This window comes from Geotrypetes seraphini, chromosome 8 (assembly GCF_902459505.1).
Source record: "Geotrypetes seraphini chromosome 8, aGeoSer1.1, whole genome shotgun sequence".
Classification (NCBI taxonomy): domain Eukaryota; kingdom Metazoa; phylum Chordata; class Amphibia; order Gymnophiona; family Dermophiidae; genus Geotrypetes; species Geotrypetes seraphini.
In genome coordinates, this window is record NC_047091.1 from 153,236,547 (window position 1) to 153,256,606 (window position 20,060).

At 43.0% G+C, this 20,060-nt stretch overlaps 1 protein-coding gene across 2 annotated transcripts in view; it reads left to right on the plus strand.

Annotated features, from left to right (window-relative positions):
- The window catches only part of SBNO1 (strawberry notch homolog 1), a 199,999-nt gene that overhangs the window by 124,627 nt on the left and 55,312 nt on the right, over nucleotides 1-20,060 (plus strand). For both annotated transcript variants that reach the window (XM_033956400.1, XM_033956401.1), the window contains 2 exons: nucleotides 1,770-1,905; nucleotides 16,526-16,638. In XM_033956400.1, the coding sequence (XP_033812291.1) occupies nucleotides 1,770-1,905; nucleotides 16,526-16,638 (249 nt within the window). The remainder of the gene's footprint in view (nucleotides 1-1,769; nucleotides 1,906-16,525; nucleotides 16,639-20,060) is intronic.

A 20,060-nucleotide genomic window follows, 5' to 3' on the forward strand; every position in this document is an offset into this window, starting at 1 on the left:
GAACTGCAACCAGAGACTCATGAAATCACCAGACAACAAAGGTAGGAAAAATGATTTTATTTTCAATTTAGTGATCAAAATGTCAGTTTTGAGAATTTATATCTGCTGTCTATATTTTGCACTATATTTGTCTATTTTTCTATAGTTGTTACTGAGGTGACATTGCATATTTCAATCATCTGCCTTGACAGCTTTGAAAAAAAACTCTGAATATAAATGATAGTTAACATTTTCTCTGCATACAATGTGCTTTTTAAGAACATAAGAATTGCCGCTGCTGGGCCAGACCAGTGGTCCATAGTGCCCAGGAGTCCGCTCACGCGGCGGCCCTTAGGTCAAAGATCAGTGCCCTAACTGAGACTAACCTTACCTGTGTATATTCTGGTTCAGCAGTAACTTGTTTAATTTTGTCTTGAATCCCTGGAGGGTGTTTTCCCCTATAACAGCCTCCGGAAGAGCGTTTCAGTTTTCTGCCCCACTCTGAGTGAAGAAGAACTTCCTTATGTTTGTACGGAATCTATCCCCTTTTAACTTTAGAGTGCCCTTTCATTCTCTACCTTGGAGAGGGTGAACAACCTGTCTTTATCTACTAAGTCTATTCCCTTCATCATCTTGAATGTTTCGATCATGTCCCCTCTCAGTCTCCTCTTTTCAAGGGAGAAGAGGCCCAGTTTCTCTAATCTCTCACTGTACGGCAACTCCTCCAGCCCCTTAACCATTTTAGTTGCTCTTCTGTGGACTCTTGAGTAGTACTGTGTCCTTCTTCATGTAAGACGACCAGTGCTGGACGCAGTATTCCAGGTGAAGGCGTACCATGGCCTGGTACAGCGGCATGATAACTTTGTGGTTACCATTATATATTAATAAGATTATATTTTGTGTATATGAAAATGGATGTATGAAATTGCATTACAGTTAGTATTATTACGGGGGTGGAGTTGGGTGTGGAGTTTGGGTGGGGACACTCGGTTTGTATTTGTTAGGCTTAGGAGTACTTGACTTGAAAAGGTTGAGAAACACTGGTATACATCACAGGTTATTGAAGAAACTCACATGAAATTCCTGAATTACTGTTAGTGATCTGTAACTTGACACTAAAATTGTCTGTAGTACCTGAAGATTGGAGGGGAGCTGATGTTATACCAATTTTTAAAAAAAGTTTAAGGGGTGATTGGGAAATTAGACCAGTAAACCTGACTGCAGTGATGAGCAAAATAGTGGAAACTAAAATAAAATTACAGAAAACTTAAACAAGGGATGTCTTGCCTCACCAATTTGCTTCATTTCTTTGAAGGTGTAAATAAATATGTGGTTGATATAGTGTATCTAGATTTTCAGAAAACTTTTGACAAAGTTCCTCGGAGATTCCTGAGAATTTGTCATTAGGAATTGGTTACTAGACAGAAAGAGGGTTAAGGTTAAATGACCATTTTTCTCAATGTAGGAGGGTAAATAGTGGATTAATGCAGGGACTTGTACTAGGACCAGTTCTATTTAACATATTTATAAATGATCTGGAAATTTGCAGATGACACACAACTATTAAAAGTTTTCAAAACACATGAGGACTGTGAAAAATTTGCAGAAGTCCTTTTGTCATTCCAAACCAGCTCAGTCAGTGATGGGGAATGCATGGTATAGCTGCCTGGTGGCAGTGGTAAGGCCAAAGAATGTATTGGTGCAGGGAAATGTTCTTTAAAAGCTTAACCTTGTACAACACTGAGCTGTGTGTGCTACAATAACTTCTGTGGTTAATTTCTTTTGCAAAGAATATTGCCATCATCTCAGAAGCAGCCAGTTCAGGTATTTCTCTACAAGCTGATCGAAGAGCGAAGAACCAGAGGAGGAGAGTGCACATGACTTTAGAGTTACCCTGGAGTGCTGATAGAGCAATCCAGCAGTTTGGTGAGTTTGTCGGTTATGCACAGACATTACTAGTTAACAGCAGGGATCTGTCCACCCACACAGTTGTCATCACATAACAGCACCAGTTGGAATTCTCTAGCTTAATGCTCAGGTATAGTAATTCTGCTTTATAACTTGTAACGGTCAACAAACCAGTTTTTATCTGTGATGCAGTCAGAGGCTGAGTTTTCCTCTTTCAGTTTTCCCTATTTCATACAGGTTTATGATCAAGTCCAACTTTACTGAAGTTGTTTTGTCATGTCCACGGTAAAACTAGGATTAAAAGATTTGTCAATGTCATAGCAGTCATGGCCTTTGCAGTAGAATATTGCTCTTTTTGCCTGTATGACATCTAGGGCCAGAAGATGAGAGCGAAAATTAAAAGAACATTTGGACAAACAACAAAATTCACCATCCAGGTTCAAGGAAAAGGACGTGACTTTGCTTCCAGCCAGTCAGAGAACTCTGAGTAAGTCATCGAGCTCTAAGCATGACAAAAATAAGTTCAGACATCTAATAAAAGAGTGGCTGCAGCAGATGATACTTTTAAGCACCACTCTGTTATACTCTTGTTGACTTCAACCAGGGCACTAATGATCATGCCACAAAGGTAGAACCATTATCTAATAAGGGAAGGATTCCCCCATGTGGAGATGTGGCACAGAGAACACCAAAAATTATAGTGCTCCAATGATGAGCCTGAGGAGATGGGACCAGTAATTATTTAGAATCTCCTTTACAATGATGCCAGTAACCCTTAATTGGAGTAAAGCTGCAGGAAATGGCAAAAAGGACAAACAATAGAATGATACAAATCTTTCTCTTATTCCTCTCCACTGTCATCAGCCTGGTCTAGACCAGAATCTAGCTCTCCCTCTTGGCCACATTCCAGTTTTTACTGAACTGTGGTAGGATTTCCTTAGAAATATGAAACTAATATTTCAAGGATTCCTTCACCAGTGAAAAGAACTTACCTTATACTTTCTTGGAAAATCTTCTCCCTTGAGACAGACATGGAAGAAGCCACTGCTTGCTCTGGGATCGGTAGCATGGAATGTTGCTACTATTTGAGTTTCTGCCAGGTGCTTGTGACCTGGATTGGCCACTGTTGAAATAGGATACTGGACTAGATTAACCATTGTTCTGATCCAGTATTGTTTTTATGATATTCTCATCTTCTTCAACGTCACATCTACCATGAGAGAATGTCAAATTCAAATATTGAATCATATGTGGAGAGTTGGGATTGTGACAAAGAGCTCACTGAACTCTGCAAGAGAATTGCTTTCTAGAGTTTCCATTGGACCCAATACGTCCTCTACCAGTCAGTCACAGCTAGAGGATACTAAATATCTACATGATAAACTAGATCCTAGAACTGAAGTTTCTAGGAGCTTTGAAATAAAGATCCAAAGGAAAATGTTACTACTTTAGCAAATCTCCAGACCAGCCCAGTTCACTGATTGGTAATAGCTCACCATGACCAGCAGATAGAAACTGAGACAAAATCTTTTGGCTGTATTACAAGTAGCTGTGCTTCCCCCTAATATATTCAGTCTGTTCTCAGTCTCCAAGCAGTTGTGGTAAGCTATTGCCAGTCTTCCCTGGGTTAGTATAGGCTTGTTGGAAGTTGTTTAGTGTCCTCCTTGTCCCCGTCTGGTGCCGGACTGAGCTTAGGGGGACCCTTTCGGGGGTCCATCCAACCTCAGGGGTATCACATGTGACGGGTCATGAGTTAAGTCCCTCCCCCCATTTCCTCCACCTCTCCAAAATTTTGTAGAGGTGCCTCAGCTGTAAGCTTTTTCCACAGATACCAGCAAGGCATATGGCTTAGAGAGCCAGTGGAGTCTAATGTGACAAAAAAAAAATATTCTGAGGCAGTATCGGTCTGAAGGTAAGCTTTCAATTGACTGCAATTGATTTTTATTGTTAACCAGCACGCTTTCCTTAGCTAGGTCACATATTGCGCAATGAGCACTTTTAAAGGAAAAAGTGTTCATTGTTCTCTAGACGCTGATTGTGGAGGATAACTGCAGGCCCTCTTTCCATGGAAAGGAGGCAGTTGGTTTTAAATGTGCCGACTTTTGATACTAGTTAATTTTGTATCGATGGCATGGATTTCATTCATATTTGAAGGATCAATGGGATGAATGAGCTGAATCCGGCATAGACAAGATGTAAAGCCTATAGATTGGCATAATGTCAGAAGTGGTGCCAGGTAGATGTTAAACAATAACGGAGAAAGAATCAAACCCAGTGGAATGCCAAAGTGGTTTGTGTAGGTTTTTGTAGTAGAGCCATTTAAGTTTGATCTTTAAAGTAAGAACAGAACCATTCTAGAATATGTTGTTTAATTCCTAAATCAGATAGTCTTTTCAAGAGCATCAAAAGCGGCTGATAAGTCCAATGAAATAAGAATTACTGACTTATGTTGATCTAGGAAATATTGAATTGAATTGGTCAAGCCTAATAACGAATGTTCTTGGAATGATGGCGAAATCCAGTTTGGTTAGGGTGTAGGATGTTGGTTTTTTCGACAAAGCTTAAGATTTGATTATGTACTACCTTCTCTGCCAACTTGGCCAAAAATGGTAAGTTTGCGATAGGTCGGAAATTATTACAATCTTGAGTGGAAGTTTTGAGATTTTTAATTATAGGATGATTGATGGTATGTTTCCAAGCCTTGGGAATAGAGTATGTGCTTAGGCATTAGGTAATTAATTTAGAAATGAATGGGATGAAATTAGCAAAGTACTTTTTTAATAAAAATGGGGGAATGATCTCCCTCTTGGTCCCTCTTAAATTAAGTGATTGAATAATTTGTTGAAGCTCGTAGTTTGGATTGTGAAATTTGAAAAGGTGGAACATAAAGGATTGATATCCTTGTCCAAGGATCTATTGCTTATGGGGCCTTGTCTTAACTGGTCTGACTGGATGGAGTTGATTTTATCCTGAAAGAAATATGAGCAAGTTTCTGGGCTGTGGGGTAAACATTAGAAGTCATTAGTCGGTTAGATTTGAAATGGGTGAGTGTTTTTTTATTTTTTTAATAATGTAACATAACGCGGAAGAGTTCTTCACTTTCCCTATGCATTTAGTAAAATATTTCTTCTTTGCAAGGTTGATTGAGTTCTTGTAATGGGGGGGCACTTTATATTTGTGGAAATTAGAGATAGTAGGAGTAGAATGCTAATTACGCTCAAGGGAGCAGAGCTGACATTTAAGGAGGAGTAGGTCTGAGTTAAACCATAGGTTCTTCTGTTTTTTAGTAGAAATAGTACAGGTGTCAATAGGTGCAAAATTGTCGAGAAAAGTTCAGCATGTCTCTTCCCAAATCGTAATTTGGTTGTCAAGGGGGATATTATCCAAGTTGCTTATGTCAAGATGAAAGGACGAAGCAATTACTGAAGAGTATAATTTTCTAAAGTCTCTTGTGGATATTTTTTTTGGGAGAAAGAGAGTGGAGGCTGAACGAAGGATGTTATGATGAGAAAATGATTGGACCAAGGAACTTGGAAGTGGAAGGTTTAGAAAATTCAACTGCATGAATAGATGGAACAAATATCATATCTAAGGTATGGCCTCTAGAATGTGTTGGGGCAGAAATTAAGGGAGATAAATTGAGATCCTGAGTATGATTTAAGAAGTCAGAAGTGGTTGTGTCACTGGGGTAATAGAAATTAAAGTTGAAGTCGCCTAGGATGATTGGGAAATGACTGAGTTGAAAACTCAAGGAATAGGGATTGGAGCTGAGTTGTTAAATCTTGAGTAATTGGAGGAGGAACATATAGCAGAAAAAAATCAGTATACTCTGCTTCAGTGGTGGTCACCCCAGTTGCACTGTATGGACTCTCCCATTCCTCTGTGGGGGTTTGGTTCGTCGCAGTCTCAGTTGGTGGCTCCATTCTTTCAGTCTGCAGGGAGTGAATATGGTTCAGCCTCAGTGGACTGTGCTCATGGTCGCCAGTGTTTTCAGCTGGGGAGCTCAGTGTCTCGGTCACTTGGCTCAGGGCAGCTGGTCGCCAGAGGAGGCATCTTGGTTGATCAATGTTCTGAAGACCAGAGCCATCCAACTGGCGTTACTAGCGTTCAAGCCGTTGTTGACAGGCAAGTTTGTTCGGGTTCTCTCAAACAATGCCACGGTGATGGTCTACATAAATCGTCAGGAGGGGAACCAGGAGTTGTCTGGTGGTGTAGGAGGCTGCTCTTCTCATGGTTTGGGCAGAGACTCATTTTCTGGACATCTCGGCTAAAGCTGCGATTTGGTCATATCTCCATTCCTTTGTGCGACAGTACTATGTGGACGTTCAGGCGTGTTGGGACGTGGTATTCAGTGAGCATGTTCTGGTGGCAGCTCTCCGGGGGTCCCACCCATGATGTACGTCCCATCAGTGAACTGGGACGGTCTGGAGAGTTGCCAAAGAAGGAGAAATTAGGTTCTTACCTGCTAATTTTCTTTTAGACTCTCCAGACCGGCACAGTCCTCACCCTGTCTGCCTGTCTGTTCTTTTGGGATTCATTTGAAGAGTGTTTTTTTTCTGCGGGTTCTAGTATTTTTCTAGGGTCGGGGAGATTGAAAATAACAGCGGCTTTGACTCAGCTGGCGAGCTGTGACAACATTTTGCTGAAGGAACTTTTTTCTTTCTAATTTCAAACAGTATTCTATGTTACTCCTGTTGTTACTTTTATACTTAGTACTTATTAGTTCTGCTTGGCTATTTAGCAGACTGAATATATTAAGGAGAAGCACAGCTACTTGTATTACAGCCAAAAAGTTTTGTCACAGTCTCCACCTATTGGTCATGGTGAGCTATTACTCATCAGTGAACTGGGACGGTCTGGAGAGTCTAAAAGAAAGAAAATTAGCAGGTAAGAACCTAATTTCTCCTTTTTATCGTACTTTAACAATAAAACATTAGGTCACAAAAAATTGCAATCTCATCACTCAACGAATCGGTGTTGATGCATAAGAGCTTGAGAAACTATTCCATCATGCTGCACAAAAGGAAACACGTTTTTAGGTGTCTCTGGATGATACAGTGAGCAGCGATTTATTACAGAAATGGGAAAGACAGGAAATAGACACATTTACAACAGAACAGAATGCAAACCCTCCTGTGGAAGAGGGTTGTACTTTATGCATTTCCTCCAATTCCATTCATCCCCAAACAATCTAGAAGGTGAAGGAAGAAGCAAATCCTGATACCCATTGTACTCTTATTGGCTAAGACAGTTCTGGATCCATTTGTAAGTCATATGTCCTAAGAAGTGCAAGTAATGCTTTTGAATGTGAGGCATCTTCTCATGCAAGATGGAAGGGTTGTTAATCCTAGTATTCATTCATTAGCACTGTGAGCTTGGATGTTCAAAGCCAAATCATACACAACTCGTTAATTCCAATTTCTAAATTAAAAAAAACTTGTTTTGCTTTTGGGAAACAATCAACCATTTCTTCCCTTACAGATTTCATACGCTAGGTGTTCAGTCCCAACCAACAATCTGGGAGTTGCAAAAATCAAACACTTTTCTGAGCACATGCAGATTCCCTTTATACTGAGAGCTAGAACCATAACCAGTTTCAATTTCTGAAAGCAATCCGTGCAGAAGCCTTTTGACTTGTTCTGCTTTCTTTTCTTCTTTTTTTTTTCCGGTGGTCCCTTGTCAGAGGAAAGGACACAGTCCTGCAGATCCAGATTGCTGCTTCACAGAGAGACTCAGCTGTGACTCTGCTGTGTGCCACCCTTCATAGACTGGGTCCATTTTCCTCAGAGTTCGCTTGCCCACTGACCTTGTCACGGGTTTTAAGCGCAGGCTGTATACATCTGGAGTGAAATCCCCCGGGTTTCAAGGAGCAGGCTGCCTTTCTCGCCCTGATCACATGGCAGGGTGATTGGCTGTCCAAAGATCTTCAAGTCTGGTCATTTGGAGCAGTTTCTGAGGCAGAAAATCCTTTTCCTCCATTCAGCTGCTGTGAAAGTGCTGACATCCTGGCACTGATGAGACTGAGTTTGGGAACTTTCCTATGGGAACTTCCCGGGAGGGGGGGCGACTTGGTAAACATGTTAAGAACATAAGCAGTGCCTCTGCTGGGTCAGACCAGAGGTCCATCGTGCCCAGCAGTCCGCTCTCGCGGCGGCCCAACAGGTCCAGTACCTGTGCAGTAATCCTCTATCTATACCCCTCTATCCCCTTTTCCAGTAGGTAATTGTCTAATCCTTTCTTAAACCCCATTACTGTACTCTGCCCTATCACGTCCTCTGGAAGCGCATTCCAGGTGTCCACCACACGTTGGGTAAAGAAGAACTTCCTAGCATTCGTTTTGAATCTGTCCCCTTCTATCTTTTCCGAGTGCCCTCTTGTTCTTTTATTTTTTGAAAGTTTGAAGAATCTGTCTCTCTCTACTTTCTCTATGCCCTTTATGATCTTGTAAGTTTCTATCAAATCCCCTCTAAGTCTCCTCTTCTCCAGAGAAAAGAGACCCAATTTCTCCAATCTCTCAGCGTATGAAAGGTTTTCCATACCTTTTATCAGACGTGTCGCTCTCCTCTGGACCCTCTCGAGTAACGCCATATCCTTCTTAAGATATGGTGACCAAAATTGAACGCAGTACTCCAGATGCGGGCGCACCATCGCCCGATACAACGGCAGAATAACTTCTTTCGTTCTGGTCGCAATACCTTTCTTGATTATACCAAGCATTCTATTCGCTTTCTTGGCGGCCGCTGCACACTGTGCCATCGGCTTCATTGTTGTGTCCACCATTACCCCCAAGTCCCTTTCCTGTGTACTCTCCTTCAATAATATCCCTCCCATCGTATAGTTGTACCTCAAGTTTCTGCTTCCCATATGTAATACTTTACATTTCTCAACGTTGAACTTCATCTGCCACCTCGTCGCCCTTTACACAGTTTCTCAGGGTAGGGTTCAGGTCTCTCACCTCATCATATTCCCAAATCACTATCTCTTACTTTGGGGGTTTATTTTTGCCGTTTTTTGGCTCAAATTTGCTGGCAGTGGCCATCTTGTATTTTAAACAATCCTTTTTTTCCCAAAAATTTTTTATTTCTGCCTCAGAACCCCTCGATTTGCTTAAAAATCATTTAGTATAGATTCCCCAGCCCCTAATCTGTGCACTGATTGCATTGGGAGAAGCGGGCCTGAGCTTCGGACTTTGCCTCCTCCGTGTACTCTATGGCTGGGGAGCTGACCTGGGTCTCTGACTTTGGGGGAAAAATCTCGCCCAGAGGATGTTCTGGAGTCTGGCTTAAAATGCTTGCGTTCCGAGTCTGCAAGGTTGTGGCACAGGTTGCAGGCCTTTCATGTTTTAGAGCACACAGAAGCAGTAGTTCACATACTGCTCATCCAGATGTGATCAGGTTTATGAGAGGGGCACGTCGTTTGCAACCTCCTTTCATCTTCCTTTCCCTCTGAAGAATCTTAACATCGTTAGGCAGGACCTTGAGGAAGCCCCATTCAAACCACTGAAGGATGCTTCTCTTCTCGATATAACGTTCAAGATTGTCTTTCTGGTTGCCATTGTCTCGGCAAGGTATATATTGGAACTTCAGGCTCTTTCGTGCAGGGAACCCTTTCTGTATTACAGATGCAGGAATTGTCCTCCGTACTGTACCTTCCTTTCTGCCAAAGGTGGCATCGGCTTTCTATGTCAACCAGGAGTTTTGTTTGCCTGCATTTCATTCAACAGGTTCGGAGCACAAAGATCAGATCTTAATGCAAGTTGGATGTTGAAAGTCTTGCTCCACTATTTGGAGTGGACTATTGATTTCAGGCTGTCTGATCTCTCTTGTCCTGACTGCTGCGCCTCAGTGTGGTTGGCCGATATCCAAGTCCTTGATCACTCGATGGATTCGAATGGCCATTTCCGTGACTTACATTGCCTGCAGCAAGTAGCTGCCGGTTTTGCTTAAAGCCCGCACAATTAGAAAGGTGGCAGCGTTGTGGGCAGAATCTCGTGCAATTCATCCTAATGAAATTTGCAGAGTGGCTACTTGGTCCTTTCGTCATACTTTTACCAAGTGAATGTAGTGGCTCGTTCTGATGCTGCTTTGGGGACTTTGGTGTTGAGGGCAGGCTCTTCTAGCCTTCCCTAGCTGCTACCATTGCTTTGATACGTCACCTACTGTATGGAATCCGGAAGGGACGTAACAGAATGGATAATTAGGTTTCTACCTTCGATAATCTTTCTGTTAGTCCCTGTAGGATTACATAGAAACATAGAAGATGACGGCAGAAAAGGGCCACGGTCCAATAAGTCTACCCACTCTAATGACCCACCCCCTAAATTCTTTTCTGAAGTGATCCCATATGCTTATCCCATTTTCTCTTAAAGTCCAGCATGCTGCTGGCCTGAATTACCTGCAGTGGAAGACTATTCCAATGGTCAACCACCCTTTCGGTGAAGAAGTACTTCCTGGTGTCATTATGAAATCTCCCACTCCTGAGTTTCAACGGATGTCCTCTTGTCGCCGTAGGTTCTTTAAGAAAAAAAGATATCCTCTTCTACCTCAATACATCCCGGACATATTTGAACATCACAATCGTGTCTCCCCTCTCTCTACGCTCCTCGAGTGAATATAGCTTCAACTTACCCAGCCTTTCCTCGTATGGGAGATCCTTGAGTCCCGAGACCATCCTGCTGGCCATTCGCTGAACCGACTCCATTTTCCGCACATCTTTTTGATAATGCGGATTCCAGATGAGGTCTCACCATGGATCTGTACAACGGCATTATAACTTCGGTCTTCCGGCTGACGAAGCTTCTTCGGATACAACCCATCATTTGTCTAGCCTTGGATGAAGCTTTCTCCACTTGATTGGCAGACTTCATGTTTTTGCTAATGATTATTCCCAAGTCCCGTTCTGCTGTAGTTCTTGCTAAGATCTCGCCATTTAGGGTGTAAGTTCTGCATGGATTTCTGTTGCAAAGGTTCATGACCTTACACTTTTTGGCATTAAAACTTAGTTGCCAAGTTGAGGACCAATGTTCCAGTAAGAGTAGGTCCTGCGTCATGCAGTCGGGCACTGTGCTTTTGCCTACTATGTTGTATAGTTTGGTGTCGTCAGCGAATAATGCAATTTTCCCTCGAAGCCCTTGAGACAGGTCCCTTACGAAAATATTAAATAGGATCGTCCCCAAGACCGAACCCTGCGGCATTCCACTGATTACTTCTGATGTTTCGGAGAGAGTACCGTTCACCACCACCCTCTGAAGTCTACACTGAGCCAGTCTTTTACCCATGCAGTTAACGTTTCTCCTAATCCCATCGAACTCATGTTGCTCAATAACCTGCAGTGTGGGACACTATCAAAAGCCTTACTGAAGTCAAGTACATGACGTACAGCTTTTTTGTTACCCAGTCAAAGAAGCTGATCAGATTAGATTGGCAGGACCTTCCCTTTGTAAATCCATGTTGATGGGGGGTCTCGTAGATTCTCGTCATTCAGGATCGTATCTAATTTGTGTTTGATTAGTGTTTCCATAATTTTACACACTATTGATGTGAGACTCACTGGTCTGTAGTTTTCAGCCTCCATCCTGCATCCCTTTTTGTGGAGTGGAATGACGTTGGCTGTTTTCCAGTCCAATGGGACTCTTCCTGTAATCAGGGTAAGATTGAAGAGCGCGAATAACGGTTCCGCTAGGACATCACTCAACTCTCTAAGCACTCTGGGATGTAGTTTGTCAGGTCCCATGGCTTTGTTCACCTTGACCCTTGAAAGTTCGTAGTAGACGCTGCTAGATGTAAACTCAATCTCGAAACGGGTCTTCCGAGCTTTCCCTTGTCTGCAGCTGTGGACCGGATCACGGCGCCTCGCAGGTATAGACTGATCAGAAGTATTCATTTAGTAGTTCGGCTTTATCGGAGTTCAATTCTACATAGTTCCTGTCTGGTTTCTTAAGGCGCACAATCCCATCCGTATTCTTTCTTCTTGAAGAAGGATTTATCCCCTTTTTTAATGTTCTCTGCTAGATTAATCTTCCATCCGGAGTTTGCCTTCCCTGATGGCTCTAGACGGCCAGATAGTCGTCTTTGATCTCTCGTTTTCTTGATTGTTTGCAGGAGATAAATGCTTTTTTCTTCTTTTTTACGAGGTACGAGATCTCCGCAGAGAACCACTGAGGTTTATTGTTCCTCCGCTGTTTACTTACTCTTTTTATGTAGAGGTTGGTTGCTTCGTGTAGGATAGATTTTAGAGCTGACCACATTGCCTCTATATTATCAGTTGCGGCCTGATTTTGCAGCGCCCGATAAATGAAATCACCCATGTTTTTGAAGTTAGTGCCCCTAAAGTTGAGGACCTTTGTGGATGTGTTAGATCTAGTGAATCCTTTCCTGAGGTGAAACCACACCATATTGTGGTCGCTGGAGGCCAACTTATCGCCTACCAAATCCTCTGTGACACTTTCCCCGTTGGTGAGTACCAGGTCCAGTATCGCCTGATCCCTAGTGGGCTCCAATACCATCTGTCTTAATTGTGCTCCCTTTATGGAGGTTAGTAGCCTTTTGCTGCCGCTGGTTGTAGCGGAAAGTTTGTTCCAATCAGCATCAGGCATATTGAAGTCCCCTAACAACACAGTGTTTCCACGCAAAGTGATGGTCTCTAAATCTTCGATTAGTTCTATATCTATGTTTTCCTGTTGTCTTGGAGGTCTGTATACAACCCCAAGATACAGGCATTTGTCATTCTCCCTGGCCAGGTTCACCCAAAGGTATTCCCCGGTGTACTTGACGTCCGTGATCCTGGTAACTTTGATGTCCTCCTTAGTGTATAGTGCTACCCCTCCCCCTGTTTTGCCCTCTCTGCTGTATCCCGGTATACAGACCAGATTAACTCAAATTAGTATGTATAGAGACCCGTTATTCCAGCGATAGACTTCATAACATATATGGTCTCTACAGATTCATCTTAATAAGCATTTCTCAAGTTTCCCAGACTTCAATAGTGCCTGCTACATGAAATGAACTTCCTACATGTAGACTAAAGACTACCAAATCAGTCTCACCAGATTTAATCGTGAAAAGAATTTATGAATTATCAGACAATACTCATCTCAGTCTACATTTCATGTAGCAGGCACTACTGAAGTCTGGGAAACTTGAGAAATGCTTATTAAGATGAGTCTGTAGAGACCATATATGTTATGAAGTATCCCGGTATAGCCATATCCTACCCATGGGAATCCGTGAGCCAGGTCTCGGATATCGCTACCACATCTAGGTCGGCGTTCCTTATTTCCGTTCTAATTCCAGAATTTTATTACCTAAACTGTGGGCATTAACGTATATAGCCCTCCATACTTTGCTTGTTAGGACCCTGTGGCGATTTTTCTTCCTGAGTTAGTGTGGTTCCTACAGTACTATTTGTCATGTGTGTACTTATCTCAGACTCGGAAATGGAGTGGCAACTTACCTCACCAGGATGGTTACTTAGTACGCCAGTACGTGAGTGGGTACCCTCCCCCAACTTCCCTAGTTTAAAGCCCTACGAAGCAGGCGTGCTAGTCGGTGTCCAAAGATATTCTTACCTCTTGTGGTCAGGTGGAGCCCGTCTGGTCCTAGTAGTGCATCTCCATGGTTCAGGAATCCGAAGTTCATCTCTCTGCACCATCTGTGTAGCCACTCGTTTGTCCGCTGGATACGATCCTCCCTGGCTCTTCCCTTACCTCTCACTGGAAGGATCGAGGAAAAGACCACCTGCGCTTCCATCCGCCTCAGCTTCTCACCCAGGGCTCTGAAGTCTTCAAGTATCTTCTCTGGGGTGTTCCTGGCAGTGTTGTTCGTTCCGACGTGGATGAGAAGCATGGGGAAGTGGTCTTGGGGCTTGATAAGTTGTCCTAAGCAGGCTGTCATTTCCCGGATCCTGGCTCCTGGTAGACAACAAACCTCTCTGGATTGCATATCTGGTCTGCAAATTGGTCCCTCCGTGCCTCTCAGCAGGGAGTCCCCAATAACTACCACTCTGCGCTTTTTCGGGGGAAGCTGATTCATTGCCTGCGGAACTGGAGCCATCTGTTGGACTACTTCTTGTACTTCAATGGCAGGTCCTTCCTGTAAAAGCTGGAATCTGTTCCTTAAAATGATTTGTGGGGTCGATGTAAAACTGCCCTGTTTGCAAGAAAAGGAAAAAGAAGAAGAAGGTCTTCTGTGTTTGCCTGTAGAGGAGGTTACCAGCTGCCAGGCGTCAGCGTCTCTAGCTTCTTCCTGTACCCCATTCATTGGCTCCAAAGTTGTAGGTTTGGTTGGTTTGGGCGTCTTGCGTATGGTCTTGTCTTGCGCCTGCTCTGTGATTTGTGACCTACCCTCTCTGTATGCACTCATTTATTTGGAATAGCCTGCTTCTATCTGCTTCGCTTATTTTCTTTACAGGCATGAAGATTTTCCAGCCAGTTGCTAGATACTGTGGGGAGTTTTCTGTGAGTGTGTGCATTGCTGAAGGCTTTTTCTTGGGATGCTCGCTGAAGTTCAGGTTAGTAATACAATGTTTTTCTAAGTTGCCTTTGTGTCTGTTTATTACTTGTTCATGTTTTGCAGAACAGTTCAAAAATTGTTTGTGCTACTGGGGATCTTCCCCCAAACCTCCCTTGTCATGGATTTCTTTTCTGGCATGTTACTTGGCTTTGGCTCAACTGGATATGTTTCTAGCTCTTTGTCTAAGGGGGAGGAGCATGTGCTCAGAAAAGTGTTGGATTTCTGCAACTCACAGATCGCGGGTTGGGATTGAACACCTAGCATATGGAATCCTACAGGGACTAACAGACTATTATCGAAGGTAGAAACCTAATCTTACAATAGTCTCAGAGAAGATTTGATACATGTGTTAAATGTGGTCAGGTCCATTTAGCTGTTCAGAATATCCATGAACTGTCAGACTCGGGCCTCAATGCAGCTTCAGTGAGTGTGTTTCAGTGCCTTACTAGCATTTCATATTTTGGTATCTGGAGAGTCTATTTTTAATCATCCTCTTGTTAGGTGGCCTATGAAAGGCCTAATGAAATTAAAGCTACCTATTTAAAAACAAAAATAAACTTCTTCCTGGGATCTAAATATAGTTCTCCAGCAATTAATTGAATCGCCTTTTGAACTATTATCAATTTGCCAGAGAAGATTTATTAACTTGGAAAACCTTTTTTCTAATAGCGATCATATTGGCTTGTAGGATAAGTGAACTTCATGCACTAGTGCAGGGGTCTGCAACCTTTAAGACATAAAGAGCCACTTGGACCCGTTTTCGAAAAGAAAAAAAACTTGGAGCTGCAAAACCATTATAAAACAAATCTAACACTGCATATATTGTTTCTTATCTTAATGTTTAGATGCTGATTGGTACGGCGGGGCGGGGCGGGGCCGCCGGACCAATCAGCAAGCAAGGCTTTCATCTGTGTACGTGCTGAGCTCACTGCTCAGCATGGCTATTTCCCGCCGCGACGCCGGACTTGTAAGCTGCATGCCTGCATCGCCAGAATTTAGGTAGGCTGTTTTCATCCCCGTGGGAGTCCCATGGGCCAGGGGGGGAACCCGCGGGATCCCCGCGATCCCCGTTCCCGTGCAGACCTCTATCACACGTCATCCTCCGCGCCTCCCATTCTTCAGGAGCGCGCCGCAGCCACTGAAAGACTCCGGCCCGCCTGACACACTACCGGAGCCGCGGCAAAGGTGAAAAAGAGCCGCATGCGGCTCTGGAGCAGCGGGTTGCTGACCCCCGCACTAGTGCTTTATCTTCCATATATTCTGCTGTTGCAAGGTAGAGCTATGCTTAGAATTTATCCAGAGTTGCTTCTTAAGGTGGTATCCATTTTCCATAACACATGCTTTTACCTGAATTCTACCATTTACCACATGATTTAGTATATCATAAATAATGTGCTTAAGAGGGTAGTGCAGATTTGCTTACAATGATCATAATCCCCAATATGCTATTACAAGTTTTCCTCTCCTTTTGATGTGAAAAATTTCAATTAATAAAAGACCATTATTGTGGATTTTAGACTTTATAACTTTTTGTTATTGTAAAGCAGAGGAACAACCATTTGGAAAAGTGGTGGCTTATCACATAAGAGCTGCAGCAGCAACAAAGACAACTTCAAAAGTCTGAACAGAGGTTACTTGTGTGTAGGGGGGGATGATATAGATGTAAATGTTACTTGTAGGTGGGGGGGAGGGTGATATAGATGTAAATGCTGGGATATATACAGTACTCTTGTATTCTGAAGCTAGGGAGTGTAGCTGAACAGATCCCTGCTGTTCTATAGAGAAATTGAGGTTGTATAACTATAATGGATATTCTCCTCTGACAGAATAAACTGGTTTGACAGAGGCAAGAGCTAGAGACCTCTGACTGGTGCTGTTTTGATGACATCACTAGCCGTACGACTGTAGAATCCTTCTGTCATTGAACACCCATTACTGATATGTAACTTCGTTTTCTAGTCTCAAACTTGATTTTGCTTAACCATTGGTATAGTTGGACAGACTAGATAAGGAATGCCATCTTTATATAACATTCTGTGTAAATTTAACTCTTGTGAAATGATGGTAGTCTAATACTGTGTTGTATAAAAGCAAATATAATTAGACATGTATTCTCTTTGGATACACAGGAAGAACTCACAGATCAAACCAAGTCACTGCCCCTGAGTACGTCTTCCTAATTTCTGAGCTAGCAGGTGAACAAAGATTTGCATCTATAGTAGCAAAAAGACTAGAGAGTTTGGTAAGTAGTTTATGTAGTTTTAAATAATTCAGAGCCCTATTTATTAAAATGCAGTAAGAGTTTTGGAGTTTTCATTGGTTAGACTAAAATTGGTATACAGGAACTGTGAAAACATTCTGTTGATGCAGTTAATGCAGATGAAAGTTCTGTAGTACATATTAACCATGCTGTGTAATCTATAACTACAAATACAGCAGTCCCCAAACTCTACCCTGATGCCCCAAGGTACCACAGAAAACTCTCATTGGAGTCATGGGATATTTAAAGTCCCCTCCAAAATCGAGCCAGAGCTCCACCAGCTAAAGACCCCCAAGTCCCCACAGGACCCCAAGGTATCGCATAGAAGTTCTGACCCACATAAAGGGGAAGCAGTCGTGCTACCACCTCCATCGATAAATTCACATTAGAGAATAACACGGGAACAAATTTTTTCCCGTCCCTGCAGGAACTCAATTTCCTTATCCTGTCCTCACGAGTTTTGTCACTGCCCTTGCCCCATTCCTTTAAGCTCTGCCTTAACCGCATAAGCCTCGAACACTTATGATTTTAAATGTTTGAGGCTAGTGCAGATGAGGATGGAGCTTGCAGGAATGGGACAGCGACAAGAATAGAACTCACGAGGACAGGAAAATGAGTTCCTGTGGGGACGAGAAAAAATGTGTCCCCCCATGACATTCTCTAATTCACATTCAGCAATTCCAACTTTTCAACATTCACTCTAAAGCCCAACACAGTGCTGTAAGCATCCAGGACTGCCAGTAAAGAATTCTCTGGGTCCTGCACAGTGAATATTAAACTAAACTAAACCTTGGGTTTATATACCGCATCTTCTCCACAGTAGTAGAGCTCGGCACAGTTTACAGAACTGGGATAGAAAGGAACTCCAAAGGGAGATTATAGGATTAAGTATGAAGAGAGTTTAAAGGGGCTTGGTGTACCAGAAAGGGAAGAAAATGTTACATTTTTGAGAATAGCCAAGTTTTTAGATGCCTACGGAACAGTTGGAGGGAGCCCAAACTACAAAGCAGGGAGGCAAGATTATTCCAGAGCTCAGTGATTCTGAAGGGGAGGGAAGTCCCTAGTTGTCCGACGTGGGATATGCCTTTTAATGAGGGAAGGATAGTTTTAATTTTTGGGTGGATCTGGTGGAATTAAGATTTGAGGAATTCCAAGATAGTGGAATAACAGGAGGAAGGATGCCGTGAAGGATCTTGAAAGTTAGGCAGGCACATTTAAAGTGGACCCTGGAAATTACTGGAAGCCAGTGAAGCATGGACAGGAGTGGTAAGACATGGTCAAATATTGCTTTTTGTGAAAATAAGCTTAGCCGCAGTATTCTGTATCAGCTGGAATCTATAGAGGCTTTTCTTTGTTAGGCTTAAGTAGATAGAGTTGCAATAGGAAAGGATGATGGATTGTATGAGGACAGCAAAGTGTTTTTAATGGAAGTAGGATCTCACATTCCTCAGCATGTGAAGGCTAAAAAAGCAATTTTTAAACAAGGAATTGAGGTGGTCATTGAAGGTAGTGAGGAGTCAATGGTGATGCCCAGAACTTTGCTAGAGAACTCCAACTGTAGTGTTGAGCCACAGGACAGTGGGATGGAGGTGGGTAGTTGGTTTAATTTAGGGCCGAGCCAAAGTAGTTTTGTTTTGGACTCGTTCAGTTTCATTTGTACAGTGAGGGCCCAGGATTGGAGGTTCGTTATACATGAGGAGATGTTCTCCGCGAGGTTAGTGAGATTCGAGTCTGTCTCGAGGAGGACTAGGATGTCATCAGCATAAGTGTAAAGAGTTTCTAGGGGGGATAGGTGGAGGAGTTTCAGGGAGGACATATAGATGTTGAAAAGAATAGGAGATAGAGGAGAACCTTGCAGGACTCCACATGTCGGTTTCCAGGGGGAGGATGAGATGCCATTCATGTTACCAGTGTAAGAACGGGAACGTAAGAAATTCGAGAACCAGTCTAGTACTGTAGAGGTAATGCCTATCTCAGAGAGTTGGAAGACAAGAATATCATGATGGACAACGTCAAAAGCTGCAGAAAGGTCGAATTGTAGAAGAACAGCGAACTTGTTACAAGAATGAAGTTGTTGAACCTTAGAGATTAATGACACCAATAGGGATTGGGTGCTGAAGTTGGGTCTAAAGCCAAATTGGTAAGGTAGGAAAATAGAGAAACTTTCTAAGTAGGATGAGAGTTGGGTGGATATGATAGACTCTAGCAATTTGGTTAGGAGAGGGATATTTGCTATTGGACGATAGCTGGATGGTGTGGAGGGATCTAGGTCAGCTTTTTTCAGTAGAGGGGTCAGAACAATATGTCCCATTTCTGGAGAGAACAGGTCCGATAGGGCCGAGTTTATAAGTTTGGTAAGAGATGAGAAGGCCTGTGTGGGAATTTTCTCGAATAGGTAGGGGGGGAATGGGTCCAAGGTGCAGTTGCAAGATTTCAGTTTGAGACAGAGTTTAAGGACCTGTGATTCGGAAATGAGCTCAAAGGCAGTCCATGATCTGTTGATTGGGATAGGGTTGGAGGCAGTTAGAGTAGAGTTGGAATAGGTGGACACCAGAGAGTTGTAGGAGACTGCAGGTGGGAAGGAGCTTCTTAAGGTGGTGACCTTTTCATTGAAGAATTTTGCTAGAACATCGGCTGATGGAGAGGAGGGAATTATGGTGGATCGTTATTAGAAGTTAAGGAGCGCCAGATGTTAAATAACGCACTATTCTGGTTGTTTGATCTGGAGATCTTGTCACCGTAGAAGTTTTTCCTTGCTTTTTTGAGTATTGTATTGTAGAGCTTAATATTGACCCTCCAGGTCTGTCTATCTGTAGGGGATTTAGATTTTTTTCCACTTGCGCTCCAAAGCTCGACATTTCTGCTTCAGTTCTCTGTGATATGGAAGGAACCAGGGGGCCTTACGGGAGTAGGAGATGGTTTTAGTGGATAGTGGGGCGAGGGAGTGGTAGGTGGACTCGGAGAGGGCGATCCAGTTGTGCCAGTTAGTTTCTGAATTTACAAGCTTAGGAACGGAGGAGAATTGGTTGAGAAATTTGGTCCAAAACAAATCGCTCGAAACTTTTTTGCGGAAGGTAATGGAATTAGAGGTACGGGGTGGGGCCCCAAGATGCGACATGAAAATGGGGAGACAGAGAGCTCCTAAGAAGTGGTTGGACCAGGGGACGTGTTCCCAGCGGGTGTCATCGACTGAAGTTTTGTAAGCAGTAAGATCGAGGAAACTGATGAAGTCTAGTGTGTGCCCCTTTTCATGGGTTGGAGAGGATGCAGGAGGGGGAAACATACAGAGGTGAGGAAGTTATTAAATTCAGTCACATCCTTGCTGGTGGTGTCATCAAGGCGGAGATTAATATCCCCAAAGATCAATAATCTTTGAAATTTAAGGAAGGCGTTTGTTATGGTCT